Source organism: Carcharodon carcharias, chromosome 4 (assembly GCF_017639515.1).
Source record: "Carcharodon carcharias isolate sCarCar2 chromosome 4, sCarCar2.pri, whole genome shotgun sequence".
NCBI lineage: Eukaryota > Metazoa > Chordata > Chondrichthyes > Lamniformes > Lamnidae > Carcharodon > Carcharodon carcharias.
In genome coordinates this window covers 65,122,911-65,138,202 of record NC_054470.1, presented here as the reverse complement: position 1 = coordinate 65,138,202, position 15,292 = coordinate 65,122,911, and the positions used below count along the sequence as shown (strand labels likewise).

Here is a 15,292-nt window from a genome sequence, read left to right as displayed (position 1 = left end):
TACCCTGCATCTCTGCTCTCTCGATTATTTTTGATTTTCTAAACTTCCCTTCAACTGAACCCTCCCCTCCATTAATTAGTTTAAAGCCCTATCTACAACCCCAGTTATATGATTCGTCAGGACACTGGTCCCAGCATGGTTTAAGTGAAGCTCATCCCAACAGAACAGTTCTCTCCTTCCCCAATACTGGTGCCACTGTCCCATGAATCGGAACCCATTTCTCCCACACCAATCTTTGAGCCATGCATTTATCTCCCCAAGCTTATCTACCATCCACCAATTTGCTCATGGCTCAGGTAGTAATCTGGAGATTACCACCTTTGTGGTTCTGCTTCTTAATTTAGCCCCAAACTGCTCATAGTCCCAAGCAGAACCTCTTTCTTAGTCCCACCTATGTCTTTGGTACCTACGTGGACCACAACAATTAGATCTTGCCCCTCCCACTCTAATTAGAAGCTTTTATCCATCATACAGAACCTCAGACTGGGATAACTCAAAAACATTGTTTTAACTAAGTTCCTATTACGTTAATACAGATGTCTGTATTATATAAAAGCAAAAAACTGAGGATGCTGGAAATCCAAAACAAAAATAAAAATACCTGGAAAAACTCAGGTCTGGCAGCATCTGCGGAGAGGAACACAGTTAACATTTCAAGTCCCTATGACTCTTTTACTTAGTTCTGTTGAAAAGTCATACAGACTCGAAACTTTAACTGTGTTCCTCTTCGCAGATGCTGCCAGACCTGCTGAGTTTTTGCAGATATTTTTACTTTTGTCTGTATTATATGTTTGCAGTCAAATTCTTAAATTCATGAACAGAATTATAAATTGCCTTGTACCATACTGGCTCAAATTTGATCCAGCCTGGATTTTCATTACCTAGATCTATATTTTTTTTTAAATATTTAGGTGAATAGATTTTTTTTCTACCATTTTTAGTAAAAAATTGGGGCTGCTACATCACAATTCAAATATACTCAATATGGAACTGCAGCATGGTATGAACTTAAAACACTAACAACAAATTTAAATTATATAGCGCCTTGAATATATTAAAAATTGTCAAGGTGCTTCACAGCAGTATTATCAGATGAAAGTAATACCAAGCCACACAAGCAGAAATTAGGATAGGTGACTTCCTTTGAGACACTCCTTAAAACAAGAGAGAGAGGATTTAGGGAGGCCGTTCAAGAGCTTAGGGCCTAGACAAATGAAGGCATGGACATCAATGATACAACAAAGAAAATCAGGGACACAAAAGGCCAGAAGTGGAGGAACAGAGGTTTTGGAGGGTTGTCGTATTGGAGAAGATTACAAAGATAGGAGGGATAAGGCCATGAAGGGATTTGAACACAAGGATGAGCATTTTAAATGAGGCGTTGCTGGACCGTAAGCCCATCTAGTTCAGTGAGCACAGGAATGATGGGTGAATGGAACTTGGCGTGAGTTAATATATAGACAGCAGAGCTTTGGATGAGCTCAAATTTACAGAAGGTGGGAATCAGCCAGGAGAGATATTGGAAAAGCCGAGTCTGGAGGTAACAAACGTTCAAATATGATTTCAGCAGATACACTAAGGAAAGGGCAAATGATACTGCAGAGGTGGAAGTAGGCAATCTTGGTGATGGAGAGGATAAGGGTTAGAAACTCAGGCAGGGCCAAATACGGCTCCATGGTTACAAATAGTTTGGTTCAGCCTCATACAGTGGCCAGGAAGGGAGATGGAATGGGTAGCTATGTGCTAGAATTTGTAACAACAACCGAAGTCAATGGCTTTGGTTTCATAATATTCAATTGGAGGAAGCTTCTGCTACGTTAGACAAGTACAAGTCAAATCAAATGTAGCTGCAGGATCAAGAGATGGGGTGATGGTAGATGTCATTTGGAATTTGATTGGAATGATGTCACCAAGTGGGAAACAGCTCGACATGTGCAAGTGCAAGACAAAGATTAGAACTTTCAAACATCTCCAACTCCCATCACCCACACCGCCCTCCAATGCTCACAAGCAAACATTACCACTCTATTGAGGATACTGCAAATGTTAACATACTCCTGGGATCCTCTTGCAAGCATTGAGAAATTTCTAGGGTCTATGGTCCTAATATCTGAACAACAGTATCAGCTTTCAAAAATGAAAGCAATGCTCCTTAAACTAGTACATACACTGAGAAATGTGCTAATTTAATTACATGAAAACACATTACTAGCAGCTTAGCCTGGTGATGTGTCACATAACTGGTTTAACACGTTCATAAAAACTCTATACGTAGACCTAGAACATAAATGTGGGCCCTGTTATAGACATACTGGGCATTTATATTGATCACTGTCATCTAAGCATCAGTTATTGTAAAATATAAGAAACACTTCCTGTTCTCATTTGTAAAACAGCCATCAAGTCTCTTATTCCATCACAGCTATGAACAATCATAGATATCAATTTGCTCTAACCTGAATAGGAATCATATAATAAAGCTGCACTTTGCATTGGATTGAGAGTCTGTGAACCTATTTCAATGTTAAACATGGAAATATGTCCAATTTCATCAAAACAATATTTTTTTTTCAAGCAGTTCATAGTTAATGATCAAATAGCAGCAACAAACCTGCTTGTGGATGGTAAAGGAGAGCTGAGAACAAACATTCTTCAAAAGCAGCCAACTTAACTTCCATTCTCCATTACATAAATAGATTATGTTTGTGCTCACTGTTTTCTTAATAATTGAGCCCCTCTCTCGGAGACCTTCCATAATTTTGAACATACAAACATACAAATTAGGAGGAGTAGGCCACTCGGCCCCTGTAGCCTGCTCAGCCATTCAACAAGATCATGGCTGATCTGAATGCAACCTCAACCCCACATTCCTCCCACCCCCGATAACCTTTCACCCCCTTGATAATCAAAAATCTATCTAGCTCTGCCTTAAAAATACTCAAAGACTCTACTTCCACTGCCTTTTGAGGAAAAGAGTTCCAAAGACTCAGAAAAAGATCCTCCTCATCTCTATCTTAAATGAGCGACCCCTTATTTTTAAACAGTGATCTCTAGTTCTAGATTCTTTCACAAGAGGAAACATCATCTCTACATCCACCCTGTCAAGACCCCTCCGGATCTTAAAGGTTTTAATTAAGTTGCCTCTTACTCTTCTAAATTCCAGTGGATACAAGCATAACCTGTCCAGCCTTTCCTCATAAGTCAACCTGCCCATTCCTGATATTAGCTTAGTAAACCTTCTCTGAACTGATTCTAAGGCATTTACATCTTTCTTTAAATAAGACCAGTACTAAACACAATACTCCAGATGTGGTCTCACCAATGCCCTATACAACTGAAGCATAACCTCCCTACTTTTGTAATCAACTCCCCTCACAATAAATGATAAAATTCTATTAGCTTTCCTAATAACTCGCTGCACCTGCATACTAGCCTTTTGTGATTCATGTACTAGGACACACAGGTCCCTCTGAATCTCAGAGCTCTGTAATCGTTCATCATTTAGATAATAAGCTTCTTTTTCATTCTTCCTGCCAAAATGGACAATTTCACATTTGCCCACATTATACTCCATTTGCCAAATCTTTGTCCACTCACTTAACCTATCTTTGTCACTTGTAGCCACCTTACATCCTCTTCACAATTTATTTTCCTACCTATCTTTGTGTCGTCAGCAAATTTAGCAATTCATTCCTTCGGTCCCTTCATCGAAGTCATTTATATAAATTGTAAACATTTGAGGTCCCAGCACTGATCCCTGTGGCATGCCACTCATCACACCCTGCCAACCAGAAAAAGACCTATTTATGCCAACTATCTGCTTCCTATTAGCTGGCCAATCTTTTATGCTTGCCAATATGTAATCCCCCCCTACACCATGAGCTTTGGTTTTCTGAAATACCCTTCAATGTGGCACTTTAATAAATGCCTTCTGGAAATCTAATTACAGTACATCCACCGGTTCCCCTTTATCCACAGCACATGTGACTCCTTCAAAGAACTCCAACAAATTGGTTCAACATGATTTTCCTTTAACAAAACCCATGTTGGCTCTGCCCGATTGCCTTGAATTTTTCTAAGTACCCTGCTATAACATTTTCCCTATCTCCCTCCTTTTTTCAATAAAGGAGTTATATTTTCTATTTTCCAATCTAATGATATTTTCCCCGAATCTAGGGAATTTTGGAAAATTAAAACCAGTGCATCAACTATCTCACTAGCCACTTCTTTCACGATCTTAAAAGATTTGCTTCTTTTAAAAAAGGTATGCATTACATAAATTTCAGGGTCTTAAGATTATTTTACCAAAAAGATCCTTCCTCCCAACATACCAAGTGCAACAATAGTCATTCCCTTAAAAGAATATGAAATACTTATTAAAAATTAGTATGTAACATCCAGATTGAATTGCAACTGGAATTAGTGCACTTAAATGAAGCCAACATTTTCTCCATTCCAATCCCTCTTCTCAAAGGCTATTCCCCATGTACAAATTTAATTATCAAAAGCTAAGATTTTGACAGTGATTTAATCAGATATCAAAATCCCAAAATATTGAGAAAAGGTTAATAACTAATTAGTTGCCACATTGTAATTGATCACAGAAAATTTGTGGACTTTATGAATAGACTATTTCCAGCAGAAAAAAATGCAACAAGATTAATAGGGGCCTGTATAATGCAACAATCAGTATCATCCACAGTTCAGAGAGATAGCTAAAAGAATCTCATAAGGTCAGGAATAGGCTATACAGTTCAAAATGTACATGCAGAGATATTTTTGATTAATGCAGTTAAGGTATTGTTAGATTACAAAATTATATACGGATAGCTGACAGTGGAAAGTTATAACTTAATTTTGAGTATCAGATTCCATGTAATAAACCCTCAGGAACAGTCCACATAATATCTATACACATACTGTAAAAGTACTATATGAATATTGAAGAAATGTACTTTGTCAATTCGATTTGCTTCTTTTAAAGAAGGTATGTATTACATAAATTTCAAGGCCTTAAGATTATTTTACCAAAAAAGTCCTTCCTCCCAACATACCAAGTACAACTATGGCCATTCCCTCAAAAAATTTGAGTAGCCACATCAATAAATCTTTTGGCTGACATGAGGAAACACAAATACCAAGAAGTTTTCAATAGTTTTTTTTTGGCTGATCAATAAAGATAATGGGGCAATATGATAGAAGTGTTGAAAATTATAAAGGATGGAGCAGGATACATATGAAGATGCTATTTCCAGAAGTTGAGCAGTCAAGAACAAGGGGCCATAGATACAACATTAAATGCAAGAGATTTAGAAGAAGGCAGGAGAAACCTTTTTCATTTAGAGCAGTGAGGACCTGGAATTCAGTTCCAGGATTGGTGCTTGAAGCAAAAAACTAAGTCAACATTCAAGATTGGATTGTATAGGCAGACAAAGGTAAACTGATGGAAGGAATATAGGAACAGGATGGATAAACTTAATTAGAACTAATTTCCCATGTAGAAGGTTAACGTTGACACAGACTGGTTGGGCTGAATGACTTGTTTCTGCTTTGTAATTTTATTGGAAAAAGTATATTAGCTAAATATGTAAAAATTCAGTCAAGCCAAATTAATAACAATCTTTTTTAAAAAAAGAAAGGACTTTACCACGTGCAAGTACACCAGTTTTAATAAATTACCCTGGAAATGTACAATTTTTTCCTATTCCGACCCAGTACTTTCACTACTATGTATATGAATATGTAGACTCTTGTTGAGGATTTAATACATGATGCCTGATACTGAAAATTAATGCTTTTTTGCTGTTGCAGATAACCATATATAGTTTTGTAACCTGATAATACAGCAACTGCAATAAACAACAACAAATGTCTCTGCATGTGAATATTAGAGATTCAGCAAACATCATCATTGGCAGTCAATCCTTTCCTGGTAAAACTGATTTCATATGAAGGAAATCCTCAAACTCCTGTTTACACTGCTATATTTTCTTAGAGAAATGTCGATTGCAGTTTCGTCAAAGCTAACCAAAACATATCTAAATGTCCCTGAAGCTGTGGAGAATCTTTCCAAAATTAAAATATTTATTTTGATGTTGCAACGCATTCTCCTTTTAAAACAAATTAAAATATTAAGTTGCCTTGCTACACAACAGGCCTGTAAAAAAACTTGAATAACCCCAAACATAAACTTATGACACATCTTCAATCCCACTTAAGTTGGAAAGTTTGTCACTAATATGCTTCCCAAAATGTGCAATCCTATACATGTTACTAAGTTAGTCAAAATTCTACTTTCCTAACGTGCACAGGTTGGAAAAGTTGGTGAAACGTATGGAAATAATTTAAGACCTTTTCTTATTAGCTATCTAAAAGTAATTGATGTGCCATCTCTAATCTGGTAATAAATCCACATCTAATTCGGTTCCTACAGCATTGGAGGTTTGTATTTTGACGGAAAGTTTAATCAACTTTCGCCATGTCATCGAGTTGGTCATCAGTGACCCGCACACCCAACGGAAAAGAAGAACTTTTAACATACTTTAAAGATAATCATGACTGACTTTCAGGCTCTGCATTGGGGATCCAACACTACCTGACAGCGCCGGCCCAAGGCCTACAATTCAGCAACCCCAAAGACCCAGGCGCGGCGCAGCACAGCACCGTCCTACCAGCCTGTTTTCTTCCCCGGTGTGGAGCTGTCAGCTCGGCCTGTGTCGAAGACAGCTCCAACCTCCCGGAGTAGGCCCGCAGCCTGGCTCAGGCCGCAGCGACCCGCCGGCCACCTTGATGACAGTGCAATCATTCGGAGCCGGGGAGGGAGGAACAAGGCCCGTGGAGGGCGGGCGTTGGGCGACACCCGGGCTCAGCGAGGGCCTTACTAGGTCAAAAAATCAAAACAGGAGCCGGCCCACCGCCACAGCAACCGGGGAGCGGCCTTTCCTCTTCCCCACCCAAGGCCTAGTGGCTCTGCGGCTCCCTGATCAGACACAGGCCGAGGGCAGCGGCCTGCTTACCGGGCCTCTCGCCTCAGTCTCTCACTCACCTTCATGTCGGGACATCCTACACGCACGGTTACAGCGGGCCCGCGGGCTCCCACGCAGCGTCTCAACACCGGGCTCCGACAACGACAACTACCGGGCCAAACGGTCATGAAGCTGGAAGTGGCTGCTGCTGCTGTCTGCCGGAAGGAGGAGGAGGAGGAGCGGCCGCCGCTCCTGTTGCTCAGCTCGCTCTCGCTCGATCGGTCGGTCAGATTTTTTTTTCACCTCAGGCTCTGAGCGCGCGGAGCGGGGCGGGCGGGCGCGCGAGCCGCGTGGACTGACACTGACGTCGTCTCCTCGGCGCGGACGCAAACGGGTGCCGCCGCTCGAGCGCGATGTCCCCGCGCGCGCGCTGCATCGTAGTACGCATTGCGTGAGAGCGCGCACGCTTGGATAAGCTTTATTGGTGGTTGCGCTGCAAACTCTCCAGTGTCACTGTGCAGTCGGTTCCTTTACATCAGCTTACTTACCCTGGCTCGCCACTGTAACTCTTTCGAGTAGCATCTCTTTCTTTTGTAACTCTTTCGAGTACAAACCCGTTTCCATCTGTTTCAGATGAAGTTACATTGTTTGGGCCGCCACTGTACATTAATTGATTTGAGGTGAGTGCAAACGAGCTTCTAGGTCTTGAATGGACACTGTGGGTAATATGTGTATTCAACATATCACCTTATGTGTGAGCTGCAATGCGCTGCCTGAAAGGAAGGAGATTTATTAGTAACTTTCAAAAGAAATTTGGATAAATACTCGAAAAAATAAAAAACGCAGAGCTTTGGAGAAAATGCGTAGGACTAATTAGCTAGCCCTAGCGACGGACTGTTACCTCCTATTCATAGCCTGACTTAAAGTACAGGTGAGGATTTTTTTTGTTACTAAATTAGGATATGATGGCGTGATTGGTCAACCAAAGCACATTTCAAGACATACAAACTTTTGTTCATTCAGGACTGTGGACAAACTCGAACAGGATATCCCCTATTAGATAACCCCTTGCTGTCTAATCTTGTGGAGCACACTTCATAGAACAGTTTAGTCCTCTTTGATTTGCCTAAGTACCTCCCAGTTAATGGCTTATTTTCCCATTTAATGCAATGACTTTCCTTGATTGGGGAATTGATAGATCAATACCTTTTTTGGGTTAATTGCCTCATCCAGGCCTATGTCCCAAAATTATACTTTCTTACCATTGTAACAGTTATTGGTGCCTGCTGTGACTCAGTAGTAGCACTCCTTTGAATCAGCAGGTTGTGAGTTTCAGCTGTATGCATTCTAGGTGGATGTATCAGTATGTATTGATGGAGTACTATATGTTTTACGAAATGTTTACCTGAGAGAAAACAGAGCCTCAGTTTATCATAAAGAATCCTATAACACTTCTAAGATGGACAAGGGAGTTCTTCCCAGTGTGCTAGCCAACATTGAATCATACAAATTAGGAACTGGAGTAGGCCATTCAGCCCCTCGAACCTGCTCTGTCATTTGATAAGATCATGGCCTCAACTTTGTCTACTCTGTATACGCTTTGACTCCCTTGTCAGTCAAGAATCCATCTAACTCAGCCTTAAACCTATTCAATTGCCCTGCCTCCACTGTACTCTGGGGAAGAGAATTCTGTGTGCTAATGATCTTCTGAGAGAAGAAAAATTCCTGGTATCATAAATGGGACACCCCTTATTTTTAAACTGTCTCCTAGTTCTAGTCTTCCCCACAAGGGAAAACATGCTCTCAGCATCCACTATGTAAAGTACTCTCAGGATCTTATATATTTCAATAAGATCACCTCTAATTCCTCTAAACTGCAATGGATACATGCCCAACCTTTCCTCATAAGACAAGCCCTTCATCCCATGAGTCAGTTGAGTGAATCTTCTCTGAACTACTAATGTAATTATATCCTTTTAAGTAAGGAGACAAACTGTACACAGTACTTTAGATATGATCTCACCAATGCCCTGTACAACTGTAGCAAAACTTTCCGACTTTAATATCCCATTCCCCTTGCAATAAATGACAACATTCTATTTGCCTTCCTAATCACTTGTGCCTGCGTACTAACTTTGAGATTAATGTACCAGAACACCCAGATCCCTCTCGTTCTGCAATCTCTCACCATTTAAATAATATATTGCTTTTCTATTCTTACCAAAGTGGACAAGTTCACATTTTCCCACATTAAACTCCATCCTGCAAATTTTTGCCCATTCACTTAACCTGTCTATATTCCTTTGCAGACTCCTTACATCCTGTCAATTACTTACTCTCCTACCTATCATTGTCTCATCAGCAAATTTAACAACCATCCAAGTAATTGATATAGATTATAGATAATTGAGTCCCCAGCACCGATCCCTGTGACACTCCACTAGTTACAGCTTGCCAACCCTAAAATGTTCTATTTATTCCCACTCTCTGCTTCCTGTAACTCTTTTGAGTACAAACCCTTTTCCATCTGTTTCAGATGAAGTTACATTGTTTCATAGTTTGCCGTTGTGAGATTTGAACTCTTGATCTTGGGGTTACAAATCCAGTACCATAACCACTTAGCTATTTAGGCCAAGCCCCTCTATTTCCTGTAACTAACCAATCCTGTCTCCATGCTAATATGTTCCTGGTTACACCATGAGCCCTTAATTTGTGTAGAAATTTTTGTGAAAGCTTATCAAATGCCTTTTAGAAATCCAAGGACACCACATCTACCAGTTCCCCTGTATCCACTCTGCTTGTTACTTCCTCAAAGAACTCTAATATATTAGTTAAACACAGTTTCCCTTTTACAAAACCATGTTGACTCTGCCTGATTGCATTGAGATTTTCTAAGTGTCCTACTATAACCTCCTTTAATAATGGACTTTAGCATTTTCCCTTTGGCCAGATGTTGGGCTAACTGGCCTGTACTTTCCTGCTTCCTGCCTCCCTCCTTTCTTGAAGAGGAGAGTTACATTTGCTATTTTCCAATCTGATGGGACCTTTCCAGAATCTAAAGAATTTTGATAAATTGCAACCAATGCATCTGCTCTCTCTGGGATGTTGTTTGTGCCTTTTACAATGAAGCTTTTACACATACTGAAGTTGTGAGGACACCACATAAATGCAAGTTCTTCCTTGTTTAAATTACAATATTGGCTTTCTAAAAACCTAGCCTTTGCAGAAAGAATTTGCATTTATATAGCACCTTTCCCATCCTCAAGATGTACTAGTGCCTCATAGTCAATTATTTACTTTTGAAACTGGTGATATAGGCAGGCAGAGCAGCCAATTTGTACACAACAAGTTCCCACAAACAACAATAAGGCCAACAACTGGCCACTACTTTTGGGAAGAATAAACTTTTGTCTCTACTACTGTGATTGACTGCACATTCCACATTCTCACCAACTTGTTGATTTTTTATTCATTTAAGTGATGTGGGTGTCGCTGGCTAGGTCAGCATTTATTGCCCATCCCTAATTGCCCTTGAGAAGGTGATTGTGAGCTGCCTTCTTGAGCTGCTGCAGTCTTAGGCCAGTCTTTTCCATGCTGATGATGATGAAGTAGGAGAGACAACAATTTGTTCTTTCACTGAAACTCTTCAATTCAGATCCACCACAGTAGAAAGTTATTATCTATTTCAATGCGTACACTATTTTCAATATGTTAATGTCAAAAGAAACTATACTAGACGGGATAACAGATCAGTCAACTCATTCCTTTCTGTTTAGAAACTATGCCAGACTGTCAGTCAACTCATTCATTTCTGTATTTTTTGATGTGGCAAATTAAAGTTCAAGCTCACACTACAACCCAGTTGTTTAATTGAAAAGACAAAAGCTCAAAATTGGTAGTAAGAGAAAAACTTTAAAGATTAACACTTTTCTTTAGAAAAGTACTTTCTTTGTTGTTTTTAAGTTCTTGTGTAATTTTAAACTTTCTCACAAGAATGCCTCTATATTTTTGAAAAATGTTTTTTTTAAAAAGATTCCAATGGGGTGGAAATTTGGTACCTTAAAAAACCGAGACAGCAAATTGCTTTAAAATGGAAGGCCACTTTCCAAAATGAAGATGAGGAAAGCAAACAAGAACTCCCTCCAAAAGAATGTATGAAAGACATTTCAAAAGAAACTTAGAGTGTTGAGTTTTGATGTCTAAGAAGAGATTAAAAATGCAAAGTGCTGAATTTTAATCAATCGTAAAGACAGTGGGAACTGCTAACCAGCCAGATACATGCAAGAGGCACTCAAACCCCTCTATGGAGGATGAAATAACCCCTTCGCTCTTTGGTTTCTCTTAGTATGAAATGTCAAATGTGATAGATAAAAATGTGATTACCTGTTCTACAACAATGACTGCAAGACATGTTAATCAAATTTCTTTTTGGGAATATACAGCCAGGAGGTTTTTAAGAACTGTTTTCTCCAAGCCCTGCACAGAGCAAGGTCATTGTCATCTGGAAAAAGTGCTAAAGAGAGCAGTAAGGAATCTCTCACCCTCTCGCACTTATTGATTTTCCAGGAGACGGATCATGGAATTAAAAGGAAGGAAATTGTCTCCAGCAAAGTGCAGTTATCTGGACTTCAGTTTAACTCCAGGATTTTAAAGGAAACCAGCTAACTTCAAACAGCCGCAGCATTCAACAATCTATGCCTCAAGGACAAGCAAAGGACTTAATTGTGTATCTTTTTAACTTTTATTTGGATTCTGACTTCTTTATTGTGTGTGTCGTTGCATCTTTAACTATGTTTCCTCGGCTTTAGTAGCTAATAAACTTGCTTTATCTTTGACTCAAGTAAACTTGATTTTTATTGTCATCTTAGTGAAAAGTAAATACATTTGGATTGGAAAAGGCAGCAATGGGGTATGTTATGATATGGCAGGTGGTAATTAGCAGGCTGACCAAATCCCAAAGAGAAACTTGGTCACGCTATCACAACAATTTGCAATTTTTATTTTTATTACGAGAAGGTATGCAGACGGAAGTCAGAAGTAAAGATTCAACTTCCACTTTTGGGGATTTTAAATATTAAATTAAAACATTTTTTAACAAAAGAAAAACAAACACACAAGGTTACAGTTAAATTTTAGTCTTATAACATTTCCCAAAAGATTTCTACTTAGCTAGAACTCAAACACCCTTTTTCAGGCAACAGTCCCCATAAATGCTTAATGTATATTTTTAAAAATCCAGTAATATTACCGTGAGGCACCCAATATAGGGGAGGTATTTCACCACTCACTCACATCCAAGGCTTGTAACAAAGCCTTGCTTTCTGGGGTGGTTAGAGGCTGCTTACTTCACAGGTTTGTCCTCGCACAGAACAATCTTCAAGCTATCACATGGCCACGGCACCCATACAGCTTTCAATCTTTCCTTAGATATGTTTTTTTTTCTCTTTCATCTTTAAATCCATTGTTCTTAACTTTCTTTGGAAGTTACCTTTCCCAGAATATAAAAATCTTTAATGTTGTCTTACTGGCCACTACTTTTGGGAAGAATAAACTTAATAACTTTGCTTTATTCACTCAACTTCTCATTTGCCTCCTAATGCAAATTCCTATTCATGTTGTATTTACTTATATCCCATCTTAGCTTGTTCCCCTCTACTTCAAAATGCTTGCTTTTACACCCCTTGATGATTTAAACCTTGCAGCCTGACTGTCTTCAGTTTAGTTAAATTAGTCATATGCGCATCCCCCACAAGCTTGCTTCACAGTATCCCACAGTAATAGTGGAAAAAATGATATTTTTCTTTACAGGAAAAGAAATTTAAAACTTTTGTTGCAACCAACCGAGGAGGCTGAATAAAGGAGCCAGTTCGCCCCGCCCCAGCATGTAAAAGTGTAATTCAATTTTTTAATGTTGATGCTTTTGTTAAAATTTTTGATTTTATTTCAGGTGCTGAAACTGATTGACAGTCACCATTTTCAATCAAAGAAAAGTATGTTACAGTTAGCAGAACTGAAGTCCATTACAGCTCTGGGAAGAAATTTCATTACACAGGAAATCAGTTAACAATTGAAAGAAAACGTTTGGGGAAACTGGATGAAGGAGTGATGAACCAAGATGTGGGAGACCTTGAATCAACAGTCAATGGTGAAAGTATCCTTGTAATGTTTCAGAATTTCTTTATCTCTGAGCTGTGACAATTTAAATCTTTCAGAGACATTTTATTCCAGTAAATGTGATCCCTGGCTTCATGGGGAGAATTTTCCCCATGGCGGGCTGGTCGGGAGCGGGTGCGGAGCTGATCGCTGCCCGCAATCAGCTCCGCAGCGCCATTTTACGTGGGCAGACCAATTAAGGCCCACCTAGCATGACGCACAGCCGGTAGCGCTTAGTGCTACCTGTGCAGGCAGGTGGAAGAGGGATAGTTGGAGTCTGCATTCTTTTCATGTGTGTGGAGCGGCCTCGGAGATTAAGAACATATTGAGAATTTTTAATAAAGTTAAAAATTATTTCCACATAAGCCAGGACATGTTTATGAACGAGCTTTCTCTGCTCTTCGAACCAAAGCAGTTTTAAAGTTTGTTGCAACATTCTTTGGTACTTAATGCTTCTGCTTTTGCTTCTATGTCCCTCATTTCTAGTGGTTACTCACTTTCACATCATACAGTACAGGGTGCTTATAAAGTCCTTGTTCAACCTTAAACTTTAACTTCGGTGTACACATTATAGAAGCAAACTGCAAACAACGTATGAAAACCTAACTCCTAAAGTCTTAACAATTCAAATTTCTAGGCTTCAATGTAACCACTTACTTTTGCACTACATTGTTCAGATTTTCCACCTCATTGAAAACATTCTCCAGTTGCTACTAATTGATTTCATTACTTGCATTTCTGATCCTGGACCCAAGTTCATCCAAAGAATGTGGCTTTGATAAGTAGAAAACAGTCTCAACAAGCCCCATAAACGTGGTCAGTTGAGGACAGGCCATTCAAATGAGATCCATGGTCTACCAATCCACTGTTAAAGAACTACTGCACATTTGAATCATAGGCCAGAATTTTCACGTCAGCGTGCAGGGGCGGGCTCAGCACGCCGATGTGTAACATGACACACGAATGCAGGCGTGCGTCCTGACATCACCGTGTGTCATTCAGGTCTTTCGTTTGGCGGGCATGCACCGGAGGCGGCTGCGTGACTGCCAAAAGGTCTGTTAAGCCCATTTAAAAACCAATTGAAGTCATTATCAACGCTGCCCATGCAACCTTAAGGTTGGCGGGCAAGTGAAGAGCCCAAGCAGCCTTCGCATTTTTCAGGAAATCTCATCCACACTTGTTTAGTTTGACTTACCTCAATTTAATTTCACAAAAGTCCTGTGGAAAATTTCTCAGCAGGTGTCCCACCTGCTTCTGGATTTCACACTAGGTGTACATCCACCATGGGAGGCTAAAACAAATACATGTGCCCAAACTTGGGAGAGCATAGTCAAATGTAATAAAAATGACAAGAATGCGTTATAGGATGTAATTTCATAATTTTCACTTAAGTAACATTGCCTGCAAGAAAAGCCAGTTTGTTTAATAGTGTTTATACACTTGCTATGGACAGGAGATTGGCACTTATTAAATTTAAATGCCCAACAGGCTTGGCTACCCTTTCCCAAAAAAGTTATTGGCTAGCTTACTCTTGTAATGCCTTCCACCATTTCCTACCTTTGTGCTTTCTATTGTTCCTATAACCATTATCCTTTCCATGACATGGCCTTTAATTGACCTGCTTCTATGATGTACTAGTTTAAATCCATCCCACTTCTCTCTTTACTCTCAGTAAAGGAATGTTAACTAACCAACTTAAGGCAAGGCCAACCCATTTGAGGAACTTCCTCCTTCTCTACAAATGGTCCCAATTTTTGAGTCTGAACCCTTTCTCCATATTTACATCATCCGTCAAGCTACACAGGTCATATAGAATTTCTAGTGACCCTGAAGATATTGCTCTTGGAATTGACCTTGAGGTTCCAGTGTGAATCACAAGATTTTCCCATTGATCCTTCCTTTCCAATAGCATTCCAACTTGTTGTGCTACGTCTCATACCCTTGTACCCAAGCGGCAAGATGTCATATGGAGCTCTTGAACGTAACTGCAAGTTGTGCAAGCTATAAAGTGCATTAAGAAATACAAACTATGCAGAAATTTGATAGAGGTGACTAAAATCAGGGCACCGGATGGATTAGATGGGAAGAAACTATTCCTGTTGGTGAAAGGGTCACAAACTAAAGGACACTGATTCGAGGTGATTGACAAAGAAAAGTGCAACAGCAACCCCATA

General features: G+C 39.6%; 1 protein-coding gene and 1 long non-coding RNA gene across 3 annotated transcripts in view; one reads left to right on the top strand and one right to left on the bottom strand.

Moving 5' to 3' along the window:
- The window catches only part of kcmf1 (potassium channel modulatory factor 1), a 141,380-nt gene extending 134,065 nt beyond the window's left edge, over positions 1-7,315 (bottom strand). Inside the window, exon 1 of one of the 2 annotated variants that reach the window (XM_041186114.1) lies at positions 7,046-7,315. In XM_041186114.1, the coding sequence (XP_041042048.1) occupies positions 7,046-7,061 (16 nt within the window). In that variant the 5' untranslated portion in view covers positions 7,062-7,315. The remainder of the gene's footprint in view (positions 1-7,045) is intronic. The other variant, XM_041186113.1, reaches the window with a different exon arrangement.
- LOC121277105 lies at positions 7,112-11,800 on the top strand. The gene is made up of 2 exons (XR_005942809.1): positions 7,112-7,246; positions 11,532-11,800. It is a non-coding gene; the product is annotated as an uncharacterized LOC121277105 (long non-coding RNA).
- The last annotated feature ends 3,492 nt before the right edge of the window (positions 11,801-15,292 follow it).